General features: G+C 35.9%; 1 protein-coding gene across 1 annotated transcript in view; it reads right to left on the minus strand.

Annotated features, from left to right (window-relative positions):
- Nucleotides 1-3,519: 3,519 nt before the first annotated feature.
- Nucleotides 3,520-27,852, minus strand: part of NME8 (NME/NM23 family member 8) — a 54,032-nt gene continuing 29,699 nt past the window's right edge. The window contains exons 10-15 of the mRNA XM_066276740.1: nucleotides 24,013-24,188; nucleotides 10,197-10,341; nucleotides 9,408-9,515; nucleotides 7,161-7,312; nucleotides 4,291-4,435; nucleotides 3,520-3,757 (exon numbers count right to left, since the gene is read on the minus strand). Coding sequence (XP_066132837.1) covers nucleotides 3,520-3,757; nucleotides 4,291-4,435; nucleotides 7,161-7,312; nucleotides 9,408-9,515; nucleotides 10,197-10,341; nucleotides 24,013-24,188 — 964 coding nt within the window. The remainder of the gene's footprint in view (nucleotides 3,758-4,290; nucleotides 4,436-7,160; nucleotides 7,313-9,407; nucleotides 9,516-10,196; nucleotides 10,342-24,012; nucleotides 24,189-27,852) is intronic.

Genomic DNA, 27,852 nt, shown 5'->3' on the forward strand with positions numbered 1-27,852 from the left:
TTAAACATATAGAAATATAAAAAGAAATATATAGAAGATATATAGAAATAAGTTAGGATATAATATTAAAAGTCATTAAGGCAAGTGAATATGGTGGGAACCAATCTAGTACATACAGATATGATAGGCAAGAATATGCCTTTTGTGCAAGGCCCAGCTAGTGTGTATATGAAATTATATATAGATAAAAGAGAGCTCCCTGGGAGAAACTCCCTAAAAGTGGCTTGATGTGATAACTTTGGAAATTAACATAAAAAAGAGGTCCCTACTAGGAACTCCCAAAAGTGGCTTGATGTGATAATTCCATAGATTGACACCTGTTAGAAAGCAGATGTCAGAAAAGGGTACTAAAGCCAAGGGATCTCCAGCGGCAGTTAGTCATCCAGACTCCAACATTGACTGTGGACAGTCTCCACACCACTCTGACCATGGACATTCGAGAGGAGCATGCCAACAGGCCCCATTAATCTGTACCCAGCCATGCCATAGGATTTGTGAGTAATAAACTGCCTGTGTGATTCTTGGAACTAACTTGTGTGTCAGTCATGTCTTTCCTCTGGTGGCAATTGGTCTCGGTACCAATAAGTAGAATTCTCATAGCTGCCTTGATTAATCTTGAAGAGGCTGCCAGCCCTGCTATTAAGCAGGAGGGTCCCACTGCATGCGGAAGTCAAATCGGGGATACTTGATGGACTAGACATAGAGCTCAGGTCCTACAGGGACAAGTTTCCCCTGAAGTAAGGGAGGATGTTCTTCCCAAATGATTGCTGGCCTAGTTAATTATTTCAGAATGTGGTGACCTTTCTTTGTTCCTAGAGGTTATGCACAAAGGGACCTCATGTAATAACTTTCAGCCAAAATTTTCCTATAAATATCGGTAGGGTCTCAGACCACCCCTGAAGTTGTAGAGAACTCTTGCTTGTGATGTGTAGGGCAGGGGGCCAACTTTGGAACCCAGGCTGAAGCTTCCCAGTCTGGTGATGTATTCCTCCACAGTCTGGTGAAATTTGTACATACTCATAATTCTCTTTTTCTTAGTCTATTGTTTGAATTAGCTACAACTCTAGAACCCAGACTGTTTCTTTGTCTGGTAATGTTGTGTAGCTTACTGTTGTATTGATTTTATTCTCCTTGGATGCAGAGACCAGAATCCTATACTGAGAATACAGGCTACAATCTTTAAGACTGTGACCAAGGTGGGAAAATTGTAGGGCAAGGGCAAATAAAAATGTCACAGAACTTTCATATCATTTTTAAGTTGCCCTTTTATTGATTCAGCCTTCATTTGGTTGCTGTAAACCTTTGATTATTTTCCAGAGCTCTAACAAAGTTTCTTCTGACAGTATATGTTTAATTTCTCAATGTCTCTCTGGGGGGATGGGAGCTTACAGCTGCCTGCTCTACCATTTTGCTGATGGCACTCCAAGGGAGCCTTCTTAACTCTGCTACACTGAGGGCCTGACTTACTCTCAATTCAGGTGTCTTCTTCCCAACATGAGCAAAACAGAATGAGTGATATTTCCTTCTAACTTCCTTCTGGGATCCCTGTCTGGGAATGGTTAGATCATCTCTTCAGTTACTCAAACCAAGAAGCTTTATCTTTTCCCACTTATTTGATAGAGTAGCTGTCAATCACCAAGTCCTGTGGATGCAATGCAACTTTTTACAGATTCTCTGATCGTTGCACTTATCACCGACTCCCATTTCTCTGGGTTGCTGTCATCTTCCGCTTAAATTATTGCTCCTGTCTGAATAGTTTGCATCTCATTTTCCCTCTCCATCTCTTACATGCTCAAAGCTCTCTATGCTTACCCCTAATTTTTTTTAATTGAATTTTACTGGGGTGGCAATGGTTAACATAATTATACAGGTTTCAGGTGCCCAATTCTACAACACATCTCTGTACACTGTATTGTGTTCACTCCCCCAAGTCAAGTTTTTGTACATCACCATTTATTGCCTTTATACTCTCTTGCCCCTCATCTCCCAGTCATCACCACACTGTAGTCCGTGATTTTTCTTTTTTTTAGAGAACTACAGGAAGGGAGCGTAGAAGAAAGGTGAGAAGCATCAACTCATAGTTGCTTTACTTTAGTTGTTTATTGATTACTTCTCAAATGTACCTTGACAGGATAGGGGGGCTCAAGCTGAGCCAGTGACCTGTTCAAGCTAGTGACATTGGGATCATGTCAGGCATCCTATGCTAAAGCTGGTGACCCTGTGCTCTAGCCAGAGAGACTGGGGTTTTGAACTGGGCCCTTAGCATCCTAGGCTAACATTCAATCCACTGTGCTACTTACTACCCCAGTCAGGCCATGAGCCAGACCATAAACAGAATGTAGTTCCACTAACTGCCTCAGCCCAATTTATTCATCACTGACATGCTACTATACTGTCTTATGGTGGTTATAATTAAATGTTATTTTTGTGAATTGTATCTCTCCATTAGCTATGCATCTTCCTGAAGGTAACAACCTTCATTCAACAAGTTTTTTATCAATCAGATACCCACAGTTTAAGCAGATATACAATGTATATTTTCCAAACATAAATGTTTATAGGTTGTACAATCATGCTTTGGTTTATACTTGAATAAGACTTATGGGATGAGCAGTACTATGCTAGAATTTACTTTTATTTTGCTCTTAATATTTTGATACAATGTTTTTATACCTGGAGAATCATAGACTAAATGACAATATTAAGGGAACAAAGTACTTTTCTCTCCCTGAAGAACCTGGATGGGTGTAGAGGGGTTTCTCCATTTCACAGTGTTTTTTCATTATGCTCAGGAGACAGATTCTCAATTTGGCTGGGGAAAACACTTCACATGTGAAAAGTCTTCACGGTCATATTCAAGTCAGCATCCAGGGTCATGCATGTGTACATTGTGATCCTGCTCTTTGAAAATAAAGAAGAAAAGTTAGTTTGACGGGGGAAAGTCACTGATCTCATACTCCATTCTCCATGTTACCCAGTTTCAAGTTTCCTATCTGCAATTAAGCAAACTCAATCTACATATATATTATGTAGCTATCTCTCTTTATATAAGTACCTCTTTGCCAAGGAATAGAAATGACTATCTTTTGTTTTATAATTTCTAACATTCTATCATATTTTCATATATCACCCACAGATAGATAGTTTGTTTAAAGTTTCCAAATACTTAGTGAATAGAATTGAGGCTGCTGAATAAGACCTTGGCATTCAGAGAGAAGAAATGAAGAAAGTCAAAGAAAAGGACTTCATGAGAGTGTCATGGCAGATGACACAAACAGCTTGAAATCAAGGCTTGCAAACCCAAGGGTATCTTCTTGCCCCACTATCTCCTGAGTCCCTGACAACTACAAGGCTTGGGCTTTAAGATTTCAAGGCTATGGAACAGTATAATACATCTGGCAGGAAATAGTTTAATGCAGGAATATGAGGAAGGTTCTGATCAGAACAACTTTGTCCTAGACCCAGTCACTGCAACAACCAAAGAAAAGTCAATAACAATTATTAAAGAGGTACTGTACTTTAGTTTTTCTCAGGATTCTCAGGAAAAAGCTCTTCAAAAACTGTTTTAATTGCCTCCATTGCCTCAAAGTTATTAGATGATCCATGGGTAGCATTTCTCAAAATATTTATTCCAAATTTGGCACGAATAGAGTCTGGGGACAATAGTTTTGCTTCATCTGGGTCTGTGGGACCCATCAATCGTCTCCATTCTAAAGAAGCATTCCACTTGGTCAGAACCATGACCAAAGATGGACCCCTGCAAATAACAACACTTTCAGAAGACTTGGGCTATTTAGAACTGTACAGACTGCATAAATGGCATGCATGCTAGAAAAAATGCTATAGTTTAATTCTAGGAATGTATGCCAGGAACTGTTTAAGTACTTTAAATGCATCAATTATTTAGTGCTCACAACAAACTTATGAGGTAGATACTAGTATTATCCCCATACTACATATAAGAAAACTAAGACAGAGTACGTTGGTAAATGGAAATTTAAACCCAGATAGCTTCTATATCTAATGTGAAGACCTAAATAAAAAGAGGAAGAAAAAAAAGGGAAGATGGAAGGATAAAGGGAAAAAGAAAATAAGGAATAGAAGAAGAAGGGAAGGAGGAGAAAAAGGGAGGAAAGGAAGGAAATAGAGAGGAAATTAACCCAAATTATTAACAAGGTATCTTTCCACGAATGAGATTAGATGAACTATTTTAATTAATTTTTATATTTTTCAGTTTCTACAGTCATCATTTATATTTATAATGCAAAGAATTATATATCAGAAACTTACTCATATAATTCTTCTAGTACATCTTTATAAAAGTCTTTATTTTTAATTTTAAAATAAATTTTGTCTGCTTGCTGTTTGGTTAGAAGAATTTCCTTCGCCTGTGTTATATCAAATCCAGCCTCTTTAATAAGATTGAAGATTTCCTCTAGAGAAAACAGATATTTGCTAATCATGCCGATTGCCTCTCTTTCTGCTCCATAGTCAAGCAGATTGAAATAACTGTGGAAAGTAATAAGTTCTACTTGCATACTGTGCTAAAAACCAAAACTATGCTAAATTAAATGGAACTTAAAAAGGACCAGATTCTTTTTGCAGGTTGCTGTCCAATTTTCCCAACACCATTTGTTAAAGAGGCTGTCTTTACTCCATTGTATTTCCTTACCTCCTTTGTCAAATATCAGTTGTCCATAGAGCTGTGGGTTTATTTCTGGGTTCTCTGTTCTGTTCCATTGATCTATATACCTGTTCTTATGCCAGTACCAGGCGGTTTTGAGTACAATGGCCTTGTAGTATAGCTTGATATCAGGAAGTATGATACCTCCCACTTTATTCTTCTTTTTTAAGATTGCTGAGGCTATTCGTGTTCTCTTTTGGTTCCATATAAATTTTTGGAATATGTGATCTATATCTTTAAAGTATGTCACTGGTATTTTAATTGGTATTGCATTGAATTTATAAATTACTTTGGGTAATATAGACATTTTAATGATGTTTATTCTTCCTAACCATGAGCATAGTATATGCTTCTACTTGTTTGTATCTTCCTTGATTTCTTTTATCAGTGTTTTATAATTTTCCGAGTACAAGTCTTTAGTCTCCTTGGTTAAATGTACTTCTAAGGTACTTTATTTTTTTGGTTGCAATAGTGAAAGGGATTGTTTTCTTAATTTCTCTTTCTGACTGTTCATTGTTGGTGTATAAAAATGCCTCTGATTTCTGAGTATTAATTTTATATCCTGCCACCTTGCTGAATTAATTTATCAGGTCCAGTAGTTTTTTGACTGAGACTTTAGGATTTTCTATATACAATATCATATCATCTGCAAATAATGATAGCTTTACTTCTTCTTTTCCAACTTGAATGCCTTGTATTTCTTCTTCTTGTCTGATTGCTGTGGCTAGGACTTCCAGGACTATGTTGAATAAGAGCAGTGAAAGGGGGCACACCTGCCTTGTTCCTGATCTTAAGGGGATTGCTTTTAATTTTTGCCCATTGAGTATGATGTTGGCTGTGGGTTTCTCATAGATGGCTTTTATCATGTTGAGGTATGTTCCCTGTATTCCCACTTTGCTGAGAGTTTTGATCATGAATGGGTGCTGGATTTTATCAAATGCTTTTTCTGCATCTATTGAAATTATCATGTGGTTTTTCTCCTTCCTTTCATTTATGTGATGAATAACATTGATAGATTTGCGAATAGACCACAAACTTACACCATTCACAAAAATAAACTCAAAATGGATAAAAGACTTAAATGTAAGGCGTGAAACCATAAGCATCTTAGAAGAAAACATAGGCAATAAGCTCTCTGACATCTCTCACAGCGATATATTTGCTGATTTATCTCCACAGGCAAGTGAAATAAAAGACAGGATAAACAAATGGGACTATATCAAATTAAAAAGCTTTTGCATGGCCAAAGACAATAAGAACAGAATAAAAAGACAAACTACACAATGGGAGAACATATTTGACAGTATGTCTGATAAGGGGTTAATAACCAAAATTTATAAAGAACTTGTAAATCTCAACACCAGAAAGACAAACAATCCAATCAAAAAATGGGCAAAAGAAATGAATAGACACTTCTCCAAAGAGGAGATACAGATGGCCAATAGGCATATGAAAAAATGCTCAACATCATTAATCATTAGAGAAATGCAAATTAAAACAACAATGAGATATCACCTCACACCGGTTAGAATGGCGCTTATCAACAAAACAACACAGAATAAGTGCTGGCGAGGATGTGGAGAAAAGGGAACCCTCCTGCATTGCTGGTGGGAATGCAGACTGGTGCAGCCTCTGTGGAAAACAGTATGAAGATTCCTCAAAAAATGGAAAATCGAATTGCCTTTTGACCCAGCCATCCCACTTTTAGGAATATACCCCAAGGACACCATAGAAGGGTTCCAGAAGGAGAAATGCACCCCCATGTTTATAGCAGCATTGTTCACAATAGCGAAGATCTGGAAACAGCCCAAGTGTCCACCAGAGGACGAGTGGATTAAAAAGCTTTGGTACATGTATACTATGGAATACTACTCAGCCATAAGAAATGATGATATCGGATCATTTACAAGAACATGGATGGACCTTGATAACATTATACAGAATGAAATAAGTAAATTAGAAAAAAACTAAGAACTATATGAACCAATGCATAGATGGGACATAAAAATGAGACTTAGAGACATGGTCAAGAATGTGATGGTAACAGGGCGTGGGGTGGAGGGGTGGGGAAGGGGTGAGGAAGGAGAGGGAGGGAGTGGGGGGAAGGGAGGGGCACAAAGAAAACCAGATAGAAGGTGACGAAGGACGTTTTGACTTTGAGTGAGGGGTGTGCAGCATAATCAAAGGTCAAAATAATCTGGAGATGTTTTCTTGGAACATATGTACCCTGATTTATCAATGTCACTGCATTAAAATTAATAAAAATAAGATTTAAAAAATAAAAATTAAAAAAAATTTTAAAAGAGGACCAGATTGACATTCAGAAGAATTTTATTATCTTATTGTAAATGTTCAATCTCTGAGATCCATCTTTCCCAAAACCACCTGAAACAACTTTCAAACTCTTCTGTAGTTTAAAATTTTTCACTAACTTTGGAAAAATTGTATACATTACCTTTTATTTTAAAATATTTACCTCTTTGTTCCTGTGTTACATGAGGTTTAATCACTGCTAAAGTGTTTTGAGGAGGAAAGAAATACTGTATTTCCTTTTCAGCAGCTTCTAACGAATCACTTCCATACAACTGGTTGACAGGTAAACTGTCCATTGCAAATTGTATGCCTAAACTTTGGAACAGAAATCGAGTTAAAAATTGTTATAGCATAACATAACATGATATAACATAACATAACATAACATAATATAAATTGTTCAAAAATTATCAAGCAATAGCAACTCATCTTTAATCTAGGATAGCAGAAAAGAAAGTAATTAGAGAGTGGTTTGGGCATGCTACTTTGTTCTAAGGATGTAACAGTCTTTAGGAAGAAAGGACATGAACATTGAAATAATCCTGATAATGGATATTGACAGATACTGTGCATGGAGGAATGGATGCCCCACTGCAGTGACAAAGCACAGACTATAGAATCCTAATCTCATGACTTGCTAGCTATGTGATATTACTTAACTTCTCTGTGCTGTTAGTTGTGTCAAATATAAATATGATAATAAAACCTTCTTTGGAAGGTGATTTTGAGGATATAATCAAATCAGATGATGTATTTTGAAATGTATGGTGCATATGAAGTTCTCAATAAATATTCCTTTCTTTTTTTTTCATCACTAAGTATTATCAAGCACTAGATGTGACATTTGACTCTATACTGAAGTATCAAACTATAAACTTAAAATCCAGGAGAAACTGCGATGAAATCCTCACAGCACAAGAGCAGCAACAACTACAAAAAAAGAAGATCCTGCAGGACAGCTTTATATATAAAGAGGGAGGAGTGGTGGATAATTCATATTGGGTTAGACAATTTATTCTGGTTCTTTTTCTGTAAAATAAATTAATATATATCTTAAGTCAATTATTGTCCTTGATGTTTTTCAGTTTCCCTTTTTTCTGTCTCTATCTATGTATATTTTAATAGAGGAAATGTTCACTCTTCTCTATATTTTCTACTCTTTACATACAGGCTTGAGCAGCCAACCCCTAAAATCCAGCAATGGTGAATAATGTCCCTTCCTGTTGATACAGTGACATCCCTGGAAATTTGGCTTTCTTTGGGGATCCTCACTATAATAGTGGGGTGGAATAAGCAGTCAGTCAATGCCTTCACCTGGAGAAAATGTCTCTGTACTGGTGCACTACCTCCACACTTGGAACCACAATTGCTAGAGGAGTGTGCCTTCAGGCCTGTAGGCTTTGTGTTGAAAGGAGTTATTCTCTCTACTGCTATGAATTGAATGCTATGCTGCATTTCATTAAGAGGATCTATGGCACTCTGCTTACACTATTTACGATGCTCAACCCACATTATCATTGACAGTTATTTAGGTACAGGAGCATAAGTGAGTAGAGCTAAACAAAGGGTAAAATGTGCTCATTCAGGACAAGTCAGATTCAAGATACCCTACCCAAAAGATAATACTTCCACTTTTAAATAAGTGATATGTCATAAGTATTATTTATTGTATAAATATATCTCAAGTTTGCTGTGCCTGATAGAGCATCTCTGTTCTTGCTCACTTGGAGGAAGAGCATTTCTTCCCCTGAATTGAATCCTAATCAGCAACTGGCCCAAAGAATTTAAGCATATTGCAATTCAGATAGTTTACTTCAGCTACATCCCAAGAAAGGAGATGTATGAGATATTATCCCCAACCTTCAGATGCCAGCAAGCCTGACAGTTAAGACCAAAAAATATTTTCACAGTGCCCCTGTGTGCCAGGTAACACGCCATGTGTTAAGTTGATTACAAAGTTTAGCTGATATCTAAGATTGATCAGTAAACTAACTTAGTAATGGTTATTGCCAAATTATTGACTGCATATTAAGTTAGTCATTATCATCTTGAAATGCTCATGATCAACTAAACACCTGCGTGGCCACCACACCCTTCTCAAAAGAATTTCTCCTAAGTAATGGATGGGGTAGGTATTTCTACAAAGAATTGGCCTTCCGGTTGGGTACTCACTACTTACTCCTCAACTCCAAACCAAACAGCCCACAACTTTCTCTTGTAAAGCCTTGTCAGTATTCAGGTTGACACTGAGCTGGACCGTCAGTCAACACCAGTCCACTCTGGACTCAGGAAAAGTAGCTATCCTAAGAACCTCCCTTGAAATAGAGCTATGGTTTCTGTACTCTATATCCAAGAGGAAATTATAATAGTTCCCACAGAAACAATTTGGAACTCATGGTATAAACCCTACCTCTCTGGAAAAAATTCTTTGGCTTCTTCAACAGTTCTTGGTCCAATTAAGTTTTTCCAGTGTTTTAAACCATTGTCTCTTAATAAAACAAGGGCTAGAGATGGACCACTGTTAGAAAAGAAGAAAACAAAGTTAATAAAAATATGACTCAATAGCTAATTGTATGTAGATAATTTAGGTATATTGTTAAATAGACTGCAAAAAAAGTCAACAAATCTTTTTATCAAGAGTCCAAAATTAATTTACATTGGTGTATTCTTAGGAGCATATTTATAAAAGGATGAAAGCAGAGAAATGAAGGGAAAAGAAGAGGTTGGTTCTAGTAGAGCAGTTCCTGTATTGTTCCCATACTCCTGCTGAATTGCATACTCTTGCTGGATTTCTGCCCCAGGTGCTATCACACTTACTCTTCTAAAACTTGGACAGATTATTAAAATCTCATGCTTCTCCTAGAACTAGTGACCTTTAGGATTACCAAAGCCCTTGAGAGTCAATCAGTTCTCTTTTTGGACTTGATGATATTGCACACCCTGGATTTCCAGCATTCAGCTCATAGGACTACGGTGACTTCACCTGGGCTATTTCCATTGATCCAGTAACATTCTAGGATGAGGAGAGCAGACAGAGTCGAGCAGAGAATAGATATGAGAGGGAGATAGACCAAGAGCAGACTCAGCACTTGTTTACAGAACTGAGGAGTTTGGCAACTTGAGCAGAAAGAAAGGTTAAAAGATTTAAATGATTCATAATTAAATCAGACTGTGCTTTCCCACATGAAATCTAATTTACCTGGTCATGTATTCTATAAGATTTTCAAAATAATCTTGATTTTCATATTCTTTGCACAGTATCTGCGCCTCTTCTCTTGATAATACTATTTGTCTTTCCATCAGTATTTTAAAATCTTCATCTTGAATGATATTCAGAACCTCCCCTAAATAGTCACATAAGTTTTAAATTGCTGGTTACTGGTTATACACATCATTACATAGAATATATTATTATAAAGGCATATATGCATTTTATTCTATTATGAAATTTAAATATTTTTAAATAGCTCATTAGATTTGAAGGTAAACAGTGTACTTAACATATCAAATTATAATACTATTTTCAATTTTTCATGACATAAGAATCATACACACACAGAGAAGTATCTCATTAGCAAATATTTTCTATACTGTATTTTTGTCTCTGAGACTGTAATCAAGGCAGGGATATCCGCTCACCACTTCTATTTGACATCATACTGGAAAACATAGCTAGTGAAACTACATAAGAAAAGGATATAAAGGGAATACAGATTGGGAAGGAGAAAATAAAACTATTTGTTTGCAGAAGGCATGATTGTCTATGCAGAAAATCCCAAGGGAACAACCACAAAACTCCTGAAACTAATATAAGACTATTATAACAAAGTTGCAGGCTAACTAAAATACAAAGTTGATGACTTTCTTATATATCAACAGTAAACATTAAAATTTGAAATTTAAAACAATACCATTTATATTAGTACACAAAAAAATAATATATATGAATAGAAATCTAACAAAATATGTATAGAACCTAAATGAGAAATACTATAAAAACCTGGAGAAAAGCATCAGAGATCTTAAAAGTGAGAACATATTTCATGAATAGGAAGACTCAAAATTGTTGCGATAACAATTCCTCCCAACTTGTTCTCCCAGCTCCACTCAATCCAAGTCAAAAGCCCAGCAAATTCTTTGTGAATGTGGATATTGACAAACTGATTCTAAAGTTTATATGGAAAGGCAAAAACCCAAAATAGCCAACTAAATATTGAAAGAGAAAAACAGTGTTGGAGGACTAATACTACTAATCTTCAACACTAACTATAAATTGACCAGGTTGTGGTACAGTGGATAGAGTGTTGACCTGGGATGCTGAGAACCCAGGTTTAAAACCACAGCGTCACTAGCTTGAGCATGGACTCATTCGGCTTGAGTGTGGGCTCATCTGGTTTGAGTGCAGACTTACTAGCTTGTGTGTGGGCTCATCTGGCTTGAGTGCAAACTCACTAGTTTGAATGTGGGATCACCAGCTTTAGCTTGAGATTATAGACATGACCTTATGGTCACTAGCTTGAGCAAGAATCACTGGCTTGGATGGAGCCCCCAAGTCAAGGCACGCATGAGAAGCAATCAAAGAACAACTAAAAGTGCTGCAACTACAAGCTGATGCTTCTCATCTCTCTCCCTTTCTGCCTGTCCATCTCTGTCTTTCTCTCACCTCTCTCTATCTCAAAAAAAAAAAGAAAAGAAAAAAGAAATGCAGTGAAAAAGAAGCAAAAGAATGGATGTGTAGATCAACAGAATTGAATGGAGAACCCAGAAATATACCCACACAAATAAGTAAACTGATCTGTGACAAATAAGCAAAGGTAACATAGTGGAGCAAGGATAATGTTTTCCACAAATGGTGTTGGAATTGGACATACACATGCAAGAAAAACACAAAACAAAACAAACAAACAAAAAAATTTAATCTAGACATAGACCTTTTACCTTTCATGAAAATTAACTCAAAAGAATTATAGCCCTAAATGTAAAATACCAAACTATAAATTTTCTAGAAGATAAAAGAGAAAATCATGGTGACCTTGGGTTTGGTGATTTTCTTTTCTTTTTTTTAGTGAAAGGAGGAGAGGCAGAGACAGACTTCCGCATGTACCCTGACCGGGATCCATCCAGCAAGCCCACTAAGGGTCGATGCTCTGCCCATCTGGAGCCTTTGGTCCACTGCAACTGAAGCCATTTTTTAGTGCCTGAGGTAGAGGCCATGGAGCCATCCTCAGCGCCCAGGACCAACTTTCTCCAATCGAGCCATGGCTGCAGAAAGGGAGGAGATAGAAAGAAGCGAGAGGGGAGGAAGAAGGATGAAGAAGCAGATGGGCTCTTTTCCTGTGTGCCCTGACCAGGAATCGAACCCAGAACTTCCACACGCCAAGCTGATGCTCTACCACTGAGCCAACCAGCTAGGGCTGGCAATAACATTTTAATTTAAACACTAAAAGAACAATTCAAAAAAAATCCTGATAAGTTGGACTTTATTGAAAATAAAAATGTTTTAAGGAGGGAGTGACGTCAGAGAAATGGCGCTGTAAGAAGTGCTCCCGATACCTCTCCCCAAAATTTCAACAAGTTCTACAACCAGACACAGAAAAATCTATCCCTGGAGCATCTGGAAGTCCCATACATTGAACAAGAAGGCAGTAGCAGGGGGAACCTCATAGCTGGATCAACAGGCTGCTAAATCAGGAAGGAGAGACTAGGAGAGAGGCTCCAGGAAAACAGACTCTCCCATTGTTGGAGCCTGCAAATGTTAACAAGCCCCAACTACAAATGAGACTGAGACCTAGTATATGACATCGCCATAGAGACACATCAACTGCAAATCTCTACCTAAGTGTGCCACAGGGGCAGAGCCTGGGGTACAGTGCCACTGACCTGGAAGAGGGAGAGGAAAGAAAAAGGAAGAAAAGCATCTCTCAAAATCAAGAAAAATTCACAGTCTTTATAACTTTTTGCACTTTATTTTGTATCTTTCATCTTCTTATCTTTTTTTATCTTCTTCTTCCACCTTGGTCCTTTTATTCTCTGCTTGTCTTAATCTTTTCTCTTCATCTTGAACTACATTATCCATAAGTGTTACATTTCCCAATTTTTTTCTTTTATTTTTTCTTTCTCTCTATGAGGGTTACACTCCAAACCCTTAACTCTCTCCTTATTTTTCTTTTTTCCCTTTTTCTTTTTTCTCCCTCTCTCCTAGTTTCTTCTTTTCTCCTTTACTTTTCCTCTCATTCAACCCTCACTCATGAACAAATTATTTTATTTGGGACACAAATTTTTTTTTGTAGAATTTTGTGTGCTTTTTACTTACCTTTTTAACTCATTGGCATTTCTCCCAACCCCAGCTCTCCATTCTATATAGTTTTTGTTCCACTTAATAGTATTTTTTCTTTTCCTTGTTTCCCTCTTATCCCTTTCACTATATCTTTCAGTTGACTATCATTTACAAGCAAATTATTTTATTCTTGATACAAATTTTTTCCTTTTTTGCATTTTGTGGGTCCCTACCTCCTTTTTTGCCCCTTGAACACTTCCCCCAACTCAGGCCCTCCATTATAGGTAGTTTTCCATTTAGCACAATATAATTCTCAGTGTTTCACAGTATTTTCTCAAAGAAGGCAAGAAGAAAGAAAAATAATAATACTTTTTAAATAATTTTTTATTTTATTTTTTTTAAATTTTTACTCTTCATTAATTCTCATTAGTGGTATTAACAAAACCATCCTCAGATGCTATTAAGGAAAAGAAAATCAAATATCATGGATACAAAAGATAGATGTAGCACAGATAGATGAGGAAAATGCTATAGAAAAAAATTTAATATATTGGAAACCTTAGAGTTAAATGACAGAGAATTTAAAATAGAAATCCTGATAATACTCAGAGATATACAAGAAAACACAGAAAGGCAATTTAGGGAACTCAAAAAACAACTCAACAAACAAAGAATATATCATCAAGGAAATGGAAACTATGAAAACAAATTAAAAAGAGATGAAAAACTCAATTCATGAACTGAAAAATGAGGTAACAAGCTTAGCTAATAGAACAGGCCAGATAAAAGAGAGGATTAGTGACATAGAAGACAGGCAACTTGAGGCACAACAGAGAGAAGAAGAGAGAGACTCAAGAATTAAAAAAAAAAGATAAAGCCCTACAGGAATTTTCTGACTCCATCAAAAAGAGTAACATAAGAATTATAGGTATATCAGAAGGAGGAGAAAAAGAAAATGGAATGGAGAACATATTCAAACAAATAATAGATGAAAACTTCCCAAGCCTGTGAAAAGAACTAAAGCCTCAAATTCAAGAAGCAAACAGAATACCGAATTATCTTAATGCCAACAAACCTACTCCAAGGCACATCATAATGAAATTGGCACAAACCAATGACAAAGAAAAAATTCTCAAGGCAGCCAGGAAAAAGAACAACATATAAAGGAAGGCCTATTAGATTATCATCAGATTTCTCAGGAGAAACTCTGCAAGCTAGAAGAGAGTGAACCCCAATATTTAAAGTTCTGAAAGAGAGGAACTTCCAGCCAAGAATACTATACCCATCAAAGCTATCCTTCAAATATAAAGGAGAAATAAAAACATTAATGGATACAGAAAATATGAGGGAATTTATCATCAGAAAACCCCCACTTCAGGAAATACTAAAGTGGGTATTCCAACCAGATACAAAGAACAAAACAAAACTACAATAAAAGCTCCATCAAGAACACAATAAAACCAAATTTAAACTGTGACAACAAGAACAAAAAAAGGGTACAGGATGAAGATTAACAGTAGCAAAGGACAATAGAGTGCAGAAGCACTTATAAGATAGTGTACTACAATGAACATGGTAGGTACCCTTTTCATTACTTAATGGTAACCACCCCTGATAAACCTACCACAGAAGCACATGACTTAAAAAAGGTAGTAACAGAGAAAAGAAGTATGGATTACAACCAAACAAAAACAAATGATAGAAAAACAAAAGAAAAGAATCAAAGAAGATAAAAAACTAACAGAAAGCAGTATATAAAATGGCAATAGGACATCCTCAGTGTCAATAATTACACTAAATGTAAATGGATTAAATTCACCAATAAAAAGACACAGAGTAGCACAATGGGTTAAAAAAGAAAATTCAACTGTATGCTGACTACAAGAAACACATCTAAGCAACAAGGATAAAATAAATTTAAAGTGAAAGGCAGAAAAACAATGCTCCAAGCAAATAACATCCAAAAAAAAGCAAGTGTAGCCATACTCATATCTAACAATACTGACTACAAGACAGCAAAGGTAATCGAAGGCAAAGATGGTCATTCCATAATGATAAAGGGGACATTGAATCAAGAAGACATAACACTTCTTAATATATATGCACCAAACCAAGGAGCACCAAAATATATAAGACAGCTACTGACTGACCTAAAAACAAAAACTGACAAAAATGACAATCATACTTGGAGACCTTAATATGCCACTGACAGCTCTAGATCATTCATCCAAACAAAAAATCAATAAAAAAATATTGCCTTAAACGAAACACTAGAACAATTGGATATGATAGACAGGTACAGGACATTGCATCCCAAAGTGAAAGAGAATACATTTTTCTCTAGTGTACATGGAACATTCTCAAGAATTGACCATATGTTGGGCCACAAAAAGAACATCAGCAAATTCAGAAAAATTGAAATTGTACCAAGCATATTTTCTGATCATAAAGCCTTGAAACTAGAATTCAACTGCAAAAAAAAAAAAAGAGGTAAAAAAACCCCCATAAAAATGTGGAAACTAAAAAACATACTTTTATAAAATGAGTGGGTCAAAGAAGAAATAAGCACAGAGATCAAAAGATATATACAGACAAATGAAAATGAAAATATGACATATCAGAATCTCTGGGATGCAGCAAAAGCAGTAATAAGAGGGAAGTTTGTATCACTTCAGGCCTATATGAACAAACAAGAGAAAGCCCAAGTAAACCACTTAACTTCACACCTTAAGGAACTAAAAAAAGAAGAATAAAGACAACCCAAAACCAGCCAAAGAAAGGAAATAATAAAAATCAGAGCAGAAATAAATGAAATAGAGAACAGAAAAACGATAGAAAAAATTAATAAAACAAGGAGCTGGTTCTTTGAAAAGATCAATAAAATTGACAAACCCTTGGCAAAATTCACCAAGGAAAAAAGAGAAAGGACTCATAAACAAAATACAAAATGAAAGAAGAGAAATCACCACAGATATCATAGATATATAAATTATTGTAGAATACTATGAAAAACTATATGTCATCAAATTCAACAATCTAGAAGAAATGGATAAATTCCTAGAACAATACAATCTTTCTAGACTGAGTCATGATGAAGCAGAAAGCCTAAACAGACCAATAAGCAGGGAGGAAATAAAAAAAATTATTAAAAACCTCCCCAAAAATAAAAGTCCAGCCTGACCAGGCGGTGGCGCAGTGGATAGAGCGTCGGACTGGGATGCGGAAGTACCCAGGTTCGAGACTCCGAGGTCGCACGTGGGCTCATCTGGCTTAAGCAAAGAGCTCGCCAGCTTGGACCCAAGGTCGCTGGCTCCAACAAGGGGTTACTCGGTCTGCTGAAGGCCCACGGTCAAGGTACATGTGAGAAAGCAATCAATGAACAACTAAGAAGTCGCAATGCGCAACGAGAAACTGATGATTGATGCTTCTCATCTCTCTCTGTTCCTGTCTGTCTGTCCCTGTCTATCTCTGCCTCTGTAAAAAATAAAAATAAAAAAAAAATAAAAGTCCAGGCCCAGACAGCTATACTAGTGAATCTATCAAACATTCAAAGAAGATTTGGTTCCTATTTTACTCAAAGTCTTCCAAAAAATTGAAGAAGAAGCAATATTTCCAAACACATTTTATGAAGCCAGTATAACCCTCATACCAAAACCTGGCAAGGATGGCACAAAAAAAGAAAACTACAGACCAATATCTCTAATGAATACAGATGCTAAAATACTAAACAAAATACTAGCAAATCAAATACAACAACATATTAAAACAATAATACATCATGATCAAGTGGGATTCATCCCAGAATCTCAAGGATGGTTCAACATATGTAACACGGTTAACGTAATACACCGTATCAATAAGACAAAAAACAAAACCACATAATTCTATCAATAGATGCAGAAAAGGCATTCGATAAAATACAACACAATCTTATGTCTAAAACACTCAACAAAATGGGTATAGAAGAAAAATATCTCAACATCATAAAGGTCATTTATGATAAACCATCAGCTAACAACATATTAAATGGCATAAAATTGAGGACTTTCCCCTTTAAATCAGGAACAAGACAGGGTTGTCCAGTCTCCACTCTTATTTAATGTGGTGCTAGAAGTTCTAGCCCGAGCAATCAGATAAGATAAAGAAATAAAAGGCATCCATATCGGAAAAGAAAAAGTAAAGGTTTTACGTTTTGCAGATGATATGATCCAATTCATCAAAAACCCCAAAGACTCCACAGAAAGATTACTAGAAACAATAAACCAATACAGTAAGGTCTCAGGATACAAAATTAATATATAACAGTCCATAGCCTTTCTATATGCCAATAACAAAACCTTAGAAAACGAACTCAAAAAAATAATCCCCTTCACAGTTGCAACAAAAGAAATAAAATACCTAGGAATAAACATAACAAAGAATGTAAAGGACCTATTATACATAACAAAAACTACAAAGCATTGTTAAGAGAAATCAAAAAAATACAATGAAATAAAAGAATATTCTTTGTTCTTGGATAGAAAGAATAAATATAATCAAAATGACCATATTACCCAAAGCAATATACAAATTTAATGCAATTCCCATCAAAATTCCAATGACGGCCTGACCTGTGGTGGCGCAGTGGATAAAGCGTCGACCTGGAAATGCTGAGGTCACCGGTTCAAAACCCTGGGCTTGCCTGGTCAAGGCACATATGGAAGTTGATGCTTCCAGCTCCTCCCCCCCTTCTCTCTCTCTGTCTTTCCCTCTCCTCTCTAAAATGAATTGATAAATAAATAAAAATTTTTAAAAAGCACAGAAATAAAGCAATTATGAGGATCATTCTTTATCAGCATAGAACATATTTTTTAAAAAAAATTCCAATGGCATTTTTTAAAGAAATGGAACAAAAAATCATCAGATTTATATAGAACTATTGTATAAAAAACCCCGAATAGCCAAAGCAATCCTAAGGAAAAAGAACAAAACTGAGGGCATTACAATACCTGACTTCAAATTATATTATAGAGCCACAACAATCAAAACAGCATGGTATTGGCAGAAAAATAGACACTCAGACCAATGGAATAGAATAGACAGTTCAGAAATAAAACCACATATATATGGTCAAATAATTTTTGATAAAGGGGCCAACAACACACAATGGAGAAAAGAAAGCCTCTTCAACAAATGGTGCTGCAAAAACTGGAAAGCCACATGCAAAAGAATGAAACTCGACTACAGTTTGTCCCCTTGTACTAAAATTAATTCAAAATGGATCAAAGACCTAAATATAAGACCTGAAACAATAAAGTACATAGAAGAAAACATAGGTACTAAACTCATAGACCTTAGTTTTAAAGAGCACTTTATGAATTTGACTCCAAGGCAAGAGAAGTGAAGGCAAAGATAAATGAATGGGACCATATCAGACTAAGAAGTTTTTGCACAGCAAGAGAAACTGACAACAAAATAGACAGCCAACTAAATGGGAGATGATATTTTATACAACAGCTCAGATAAGGGTCTAATATCCAAAATACACAAAAAACTCATAAAACTCAACAACAAACAAACAAACAATCCAATAAAAAAATGGGAAGAGGACATGAACAGACACTTCTCCCAGGAAGAAATACAAATGGCCAACAGATATATGAAAAGATGCTCATCTTCATTAGTTATTATAGAAATGCAAATCGAAACCACAATGAGATACCACCTCATACCTGTTAGATTGGCTATTATCAACAAGACAGGTAATCACAAGCATTGGAGAGGCTGTGGAGAAAAAGAAATCCTCATCCACTGTTGGTGGGAATGTAAAGTAATACAACCATTATGAAAGAAAGTATGGTTGTTCCTCAAAAAACTAAAAATAGAACTACCATATGACCCAGCAATCCCTCTACTGGATATATACCCCCAAAACTCAAAAACATTGGTACATAAAGACACATGCAGCCCCATGTTCATTGCAGCATTGTTCACAGTGGCCAAGACATGGAAACAACCAAAAAGCCCTTCAATAGATAACTGATAAAGAAAATTGGTACATATATACTATGGAATACTACTCAGCCATAAGAAATGATGACATCAGATCACTTACAACAAAATGGATGGATCTTGATAACATTATACGGAGTGAAATAAGTAAATCAGAAAAAACTAAGAACTGCATGATTCCATACATAGGTGGGACATAAAAACGAGACTAAGAGACATGGACAAGAGTGTGGTGGTTACCATGGGGGGCGGGGGATGGAGGAAGAAGGAGGGGGGAGGGGAGGGGCACAAAGAAAACCAGATAGAAGGTGACAGAGGAAAATTTGACTTTGGGTGATGGGTATGCAACATAATTGAATGACAGGATAACCTGGAGATGTTTTCTTTGAACATATGTACTCTGATTTATTAATGTCACCCCATTAAAATTAATAAAAATTTATGATAAAACAAACAAAAAATGTTTTAATGAAAGACAGTGTTTAAAAACAAGAGCCAAAAACCTAGAAAAATATTTGCAAATCACATATATATAAAGGACTTTTATTCACAATATACAAAGAACTCATTAACTCACCAATAAGTAAATAAGTTGCTCAATTAAGAAATGGGGAAAAGTGTACAGATGTTGTTTTGTTGGGTTTTACACTTGAAACTTGTATGGGTTTGCAAACCAGTGTCATCCTAATAAATTCAACTTTAAAGTTGGGTAAAAAATTCTAACAAGACATCTCACCAAAGAAGATTCAGAAATAGAAGTTAGTATATGAAATGATGCTCAGCATCATATGTCATTAGGGAACTGTAGCTTAAGACAACAATGAGATACTCTTATATACTTATTGGAATAGAAAAATATCTAAATAACCACCTGTAGAGCAATAGGAACTCTCATTAATTGCTGTTTGGAATTGAAAATGGTGTAGCCACTTTGGAAGGCATTTGACAATTTACTACAAAGCTAAACAGAGTTTAACTATATGATCTAGTATTTATACTCCTAGATATTTACCAAACTGAGGCAAAAACTTGTCTACACATGTAAAAAAACATGTATTAATGCCTATAGCAGCTTTATTCATAATAGCTAAAAACTGAAAGCAATAAAGATGTCCTTCAAGAAGTAACTGGATAAACTTTGGTTCATTCATAAAATGGAATATTATTCAGGAATATAAAGAAATAAAGTATCAATCACAAAAATACATGGAGGAACAATCCTGAAATTCATAGTAAGTAAATGAATTAGTCTGAAAAGTTTATATACTGTGTGAGTCTAACTGTTTGACAATTTGGAAAAAGCAAAACTTTAGAGACAACAAAAAGATCAGAGGTTGCCTGGGGTTAGGAGGGAGTACAGGAAGAGTGAATAGGTGATTCCATTCTGTATAATACTATAAAGCAGTGGTCCCCAACCCCTGGACCACAGACCAGTACCGGCCCATGAGCCATTTGGTACCAGTCCGCAGAGAAAGAATAAATAACTTACATTGTTTCCGTTTTATTTATATTTAAGTCTGAATGATGTTTCATTTATTTTTTTTTCTTTTGTATTTCTTTTGTATTTTTCTGAAGTTGGTAACGGAGAGGCAGTCAGACAGACTCCCGCATGCACCCGACCGGATCCAACCGGCATGCCCACCAGGGGGTGATGCTCTGCCCATCCAGGGCATCGCTCTGTTGCGACCAGAGCCACTCTTGCGCCTGAGGCAGAGGCCATGGAGCCATCCCCAGCGCCCGGGCCATCTTTGCTCCAATGGAGCCTTGGCTGCAGGAGAAGAAGAGAGAGACAGAGAGGAAGGAGGGGGGAGGGGTGGAGAAGCAGATGGGCGCTTCTCCTGTGTGCCCTGGCTGGGAATTGAACCCAGGACTTCCGCACACCAGGCCGACGCTTTACCACTGAGCCAGCCAGCTAGGGCGACGTTTTATTTTTTAAAAATCACCAGATTCCCTCTGTTACATCCGTCTAAGACTCACTCTTGACGCTTGTCTCGGTCACGTAATACATTTATCTGTCTCACCCTAAAGGCTGGTCCGTGAAAATATTTTCTGACATTAAACTGGTCCATGGCCCAAAAAAGATTGGGGACCACTGTTATAAAGGGAATACATGACATTATGCATTTGTCAAAACCCATAGAATGTAAAAAATAAAGAACTTTAATGTAAAAAATAAAGAACTTTAATGTAAACTATGGACTTTAGTCAATAACAATGTATCAATATTGGCTCATTAATTGTAAAAATGTATCACAATAACATAAGATGTTAATAGGAAAAACTGTTGAGCAGGCATATGGAAACTACATATATACTATCTAAATTTTTCTATAAATTTACAACTGTTACAATTTATAAAATCTATTCATTTAACAAGTATGTAAATATTAAGAAAGATTTTTAAAGGCAAACAAACCATTACAAAGAAGAAAATTCAAGACCTAGATAGTTTCACCAGTAAATTCTGATAAACATTAAACAAAGATGTAATTATCAATTATACACTGTCCTTTCCAGAAAATAGAACAGGAGTGACAACTTCTCTTTTGAGGCCTGCATTATGCTGACACCTACACCAGATAAAGACATTACAAGAAAATGAATATAAGCTCAAATATAAGCACATGAATATAAGCACAAAAATCCTCAACAAAATATTTAAAAATCAAAACCAGAAATATGTAAAAATGACAATATACAATAATCAAGTGGTTTATCTGGAGAATGCAAAGCTGCTTCAACATTCAAAACCCACAGCAACTCCCGGGCGCTGGGGATGGCTCCTGGCCTCTGCCCCAGGCGCTAGAGTGGTTCTGGTCGCAACAGAGCGATGACCCGAAGGGGCAGAGCATCGCCCCCTGGTGGGCAGAGCGTCGCCCCTGGTGGGCGTGCCTGGTGGGTCCCGGTCAGGCGCATGCGGGAGTCTGTCTGACTGTCTCTCCCTGTTTCCGGCTTCAGAAAAATACAGAAAAGAAAAAAAAACCCACAGCAACTTACATATTACCAAACTAAAATAAAAAATAATGGTATCTGTAAGGCCTATGGCCACTGCCATGGGCATGCAGGTTCACGTTGGAGTTGGGCAGACGGTAAATGACAGTGGAGCCAGAAAATGGTGGGCCATTCCTTTATTAAAGGTGGACGAGCTGACAGGCAGGGAAGACTGCTTTCCTCTCTCTCTCCAAACTCACTTGGACTCACAGGCCCCCACAAGCAAAACAGCACTCCCAGCCAAAAAGGCTGGGCTGAAATTTCAGGGCTCCCTAGCCCTGACCCCCTCTCCAGTTCCACAACCTGGACTTATTCTTCTGACTTACCAGCCAAAAACCGGCTGGCGGAAAAACTCTTTCTCCAGCAAATAATAGCAAACAATGGCCCCTCCCAAGCAGAAAGGTAATCCACAATTTGCAAACTGCCACCCTGAGGACAAGCACCTGCAGCCTTCCATAGACTACACACACATGGCGCTGCCCCACACCAATGCAAAATACGAGCAAGCAAACCTAAACACACTTGTTTACCCAACAGTATCAGTAGATACAGAAAAAAAATTTTGAGGAAATACACCATCCATTTATAATTTTTGAAAATCCCCGAACTAGAAATTAGTGGGAATTTTCATAACTTAACAAAATATGTATAGCATTAGCATTATGCTTAATGGTAAAAGACTGTTTTCTCTCTAAGGTCAGGAATAAGGTAAGCCTGTCTATTCTCACCTCTCCTAGTCAACATCATTCAGGAAGTTCTAGCTAGTCAATCCAAAGAGACAAGCTAAATTGTATAGATTGGAAAGGAAGAGGTTTAACTTTCTTGACTTGCAATGATGTTATTGTCTACATGACTAATTCTCAGGCAGAGTTTTTGTCCCTCAAGAGTGCAGTTGACAATGTATAGAGACATTTTTTATTGTCACAACAGGGCACAGGGTAGGGAAATGCTACTGTAGGGATCTAATGAGTAGAAGCTAAGGGTGTTGTAAACAGTTTACAATACACATGACACAGCCTCCCTCAAACAAGAATTCTCTAGCCCCAAATGTAAGTAGGTCTAAGGTTGATAAATCCTGGTCTACATAGAAATTTCCAAGAAGACTACATCAACGTTTCAAAACTGAGTTCAGCAAGTCAGAGAATACAAGGTCAATATACAAATATTATAGTACTTTCATATACTAGGTATGAAAAAGAGCTAATAGTGCAAATACAGGGTTTGTGTTCTTACTCCACCATGCTCATTCTGCTGTGTGAATATGGGGTTGGGTTTAAAATAACAAGCACTTTTTAAGTGCACACACTGTATTTATGTTTTCTCATTTTGATTTGAATATTTTTTAATTTAATTTTCTTATTTTTCAACTAAAATTTGCATTCAATATTATTCTGTATTAGAAGAAATAGACTTAATAAAGCATCTTTTTCAAATCATACTGTTAAGGAGGGATTAATCCAAATTTTGAACGAAAGCATTTCAGACATAAAACTTTAAATCTTTATTATGTAAAAATTCCTGCCATGGTAAAATCTACTCTAACAAATTTATTGGTTAGGAAATAGTTTGTAAATCTTTAACTATAAAAATGTTTTATTATTTATTATTGAGAAATTCATAAATTAACTAAATTTCTTACTTTAGGTACCTTTTCTTCAAAGTTAAATTCTAAAATAATATCTTTTAATGTAATTACATTAGAGTTTATTCAAATTTGTATACAAAATACTTAAACAATTTATACTTTATTTCTTACCTTTCTTTTCTTGAAAGAGAGCTGGTCGAAGTAATGCTAGTATTCTTTCTAATTTTATGTTTGCCATACTTTTAAAATCAGGGAAGAAGATATCAATAAGCTTATTTACATTATCTGTATTTTCTTCAACATCGCAAAACTGAGATATATTTTCTCTTTCCAGATATTCTTGTAAACTGTTAAAATCCAAACTATAATTTAAGATTGTAAACTGAAGTTTAATGACCATACCAGAAAACTTAAGGCTGATAATATGTTCACAAATAATTTGGGGTTTAGTAAAACAAAATTTAACATCACATAAAGATAAATTGTAGCTCTCATTCACATCAAAGAATAATATATTTAATTCAAGTTTTTATTGAACCAATCCTAAAATCGATAAATAAAATCATGTGTGTTCTATTGACTTCATGAGAGAATAAAAAAGACCAAAATAAAATGTTTAAATTTTTTTTCTTTCCTCTGTGTAAACATTTTCAGATAGTTTCTGTTTTTCTTTTTTATTTTGTCTTTTAATGAAGGGTTATGTGGGAGCACATTTCATGTTTTCAAATAGATAAGGCATTTTGGTCTTTTTATTGTTTATTTTCAATTTTATTGAATTATAATCAGAAATGTGTGTGGTAAAAATCTAAATTTTAAAAAAATCATTGGCAGCCGTCAGAGGTGGGAGTTTGGGGACTGGATGAAAGACCAGGAAGGGATTAAGCAAAAAAAATAAAATACATAACACATACTGACAGACAACAGTGTGGTGATAGCCAGAGGCAGAAGGAAGTGGGGTGGATGGAGGAGGGCAGATGTGTGGGGAGGAGTGGGCACTGACGGAAGGAGTCTTTGCTTCGGGTAAGGGCCACATGGTGCGTTGTGCTGATGATGTTTTCTGGAGTTGTACACTTGAAACATGTACATTTTTACAAACCAATGTCACCTCAATAAATACAATATTTAAGTTAAAAAATTGTTAAGGTTTTCATTGTAAACAGAAAATTTTATTTCTGTGATTTAACCCTTTGAGTAGTGAGTTTTTTTCATGCTCCTTGACCCCCAGGAGTGAATTTTTGTTTTTGTTTTTTCAAAAAATGAAATTAGTTCTAGTTACAGTTTTATTAACTTAAAATCATGTTTGTTTGATAACCAATTTATGGAAACAAGAAGAACATACATTTGCCTTTATTTAATGTTGCCTTACACATTTTTAAAATAAAAATTTTTGTACAATTGTACTCTGGTTGGTCAGGAGGCATGAGGACGTGCATGAACATTCATACTACTCAAAGGGTTAACATTGGGTATATTTATATTTTATATATAATAGGTCATTCAGTATATATAATTAAATATACATTTTATATTCTTATATATCCTAATTTATTTTTATCTGCTCTGTACTGGGATCTCTTACCAAAGGTATTTTTTCCAGTTCTTATTTTTCTAATATTTCAATTTTTGTATTTTTAACTGTTATGTAGTTTGGGGCATTTTTCACTACTGTATTCTCTTCATAAATGTTGCCTTTTATCTCATGTTCTTCTTTATAAAGTTTAACATTTTTAATGTACTATTCTAACACTTTATATTTCCTGGCTAATATTTTGTCATCCACTTATTTTTCTTTTTCTTTGTGTGTTTCTTCTATACAATACAAGTGCAGTTTTTAGAACTTTATTTTTAAAGGACAGAAAAGTTGCAAGACTAGGATATTGAAGTCTAAATTCACCAACTGTTAACATTTTGCCACATGTATTCTCTCTCTCTCTGCCTCTCATCCCCCAGAGCGTGTGTGTGTGTGTGTGTGTGTGTGTGTGTGTGTGTATTTGTGTGTTTGCTAAACCACTTATGATTAGGCTGCAGATATACAGAACCTCTTAAATACTTCAGGGAAGTTTACATTAGTATAGAACTATTATCTCATACACAGTTCATATTCATATTTCATCAGTTTTATAATACTGTTTTATTTATATCTTTTTTCTAATCTGGGATCACACATTGCATGTAGCTGTCCTATCTCCTAATCTCCCTTATTCTCTAACAGTGCCTCACCCATTTTTTTGGCTCTCACAACAGTGATATTTTGAAGAATCTAGGCCAGTTGTTTTGTATGTAGATTGTTCCTCATTTTGCATGGTTTCAAACTCTTGGATGGCCCAGTAATTTCCTATTACTTTCAGGTATGAACCTTTGGCAGGAATACTATGTAAGTGGTGTTGTGTGCGTGGTACATCACAATGGGAGGTACATAATGATGGGTTTTTTCATTACTGGTAATATTAACATGGTTCAAGTGGTACTCTCATTTTCTCCACTGAAAAGCTGCAATATCCACTTTGAAAATAGTGAGATATCTGTGAGGACCCTGTTTGAAGCTGCATATATTTTTCACATGATTTTAGGTTCGATTGATGATTCTTTTCTGCATCAATGATTACAATAATGGTTTTTATTTTACTTCAGTTTTGTTTTGTTTTTTACCTTAGCCTCATAATCTCTGTTCTTTTTTATTTTTTTTCTCCCTAGCACCCTTCCCCATCGCACCCTCCCCACTTCCCTTCAGGTTTATTCCCTCCTATCATCCCCTTTCCCTCTGTCCTCTTTTCCTCTGGTCATTTTGATCCCTCCACTGTCTCAATTTCATTCCTCAGTTCACATTGTTCATTGGATTCCTCAAATGAGTGAGGTCATATGATATTTTTCTTTCTCTGCCTGGCTTATTTCACTTAACATAATAGTTTCCAGGTCCATCCATGTTGTCACAAAAGGTAAGATTGTCTTTATTTTCATGGCCCCATAGTATTCCATTGTATATATGTACCACTGCTTTTTAATCCACTCGTCCACTGATGAACACTTGGGCTGTTTCAAGATCTTTGCTATTCTGAACAATGCTGCCATAAACATGGAAGTACATTTCTCCTTTTGAAATAGTGCTATGGTGTTCTTAGGGTATATTCCTAAAAGTGGAATAGCTGGGTCTAAAGGCAGTTCAATTTTTAATTTTTTGAGGAATCTCCATAATGTTTTCCACAGTGGATGCACCAGTCTGCATTCCCACCAGCAATGCAGGAGGGTTCCCTTTTCTCCACATCCTCACCTGCACTTATTCTGTGTTGTTTTGTTGATGAGCGCCATTCCCACTGGTGTGAGGTGATATCTCGTTGTGGTTTTAATCTGCATTTCTCTAATGATTAGTGATGTTGAGCATTTTTTCATATGCCTATTGGCCATCTGTATGTCCTCTTTGGAGAAGTGTCTATTCATTTCTTCGGTCCAGTTTTTGAATGGATTGTTTATCTTCCTACTGTTGAGTTTTACAAGTTCTTTATAAATTTTGGTTATTAACTCCTTATCCGACATATTGTCGAATATGTTCTCCCATTGTGTAGTTGGTCTTTTTATTCTGTTCTTATTGTCTTTAGCTGTGCAAAGCTTTTTATTTTGATATAGTCCCATTTGTTTATTCTGTCTTTTATTTCACTTGCCCGTGGAGATAAATCAGCAAATACATTGCTGTGAGAGATGTTGGAGAGCTTACTGACTATGTTTTCTTCTAAGATGCTATGGTTTCAGGGCTTACATTTAAGTCTTTTATCCATTTTGAGTTTATTTTTGTGAATGATGTAAGTTGGTGGTTTTGTTTCATTTTTTTGCAGGTAGCTTTCCAATTTTCCCAACACCATTTGTTGAAGAGGCTGTCTTTACTCCATTGTATTTCCTTACCTCCTTTGTCAAATATCAGTTGTTCATAAAAGTGTGGGTTTATTTCTGGGTTCTCTGTTCTGTTCCATTGATCTATATGCCTGTTCCTTTGCCAGTACCAAGTGTTTTGAGTATAAT

The sequence above is a fragment of the Saccopteryx bilineata genome, chromosome 4 (genome assembly GCF_036850765.1).
Source record: "Saccopteryx bilineata isolate mSacBil1 chromosome 4, mSacBil1_pri_phased_curated, whole genome shotgun sequence".
Classification (NCBI taxonomy): Eukaryota; Metazoa; Chordata; class Mammalia; order Chiroptera; family Emballonuridae; genus Saccopteryx; species Saccopteryx bilineata.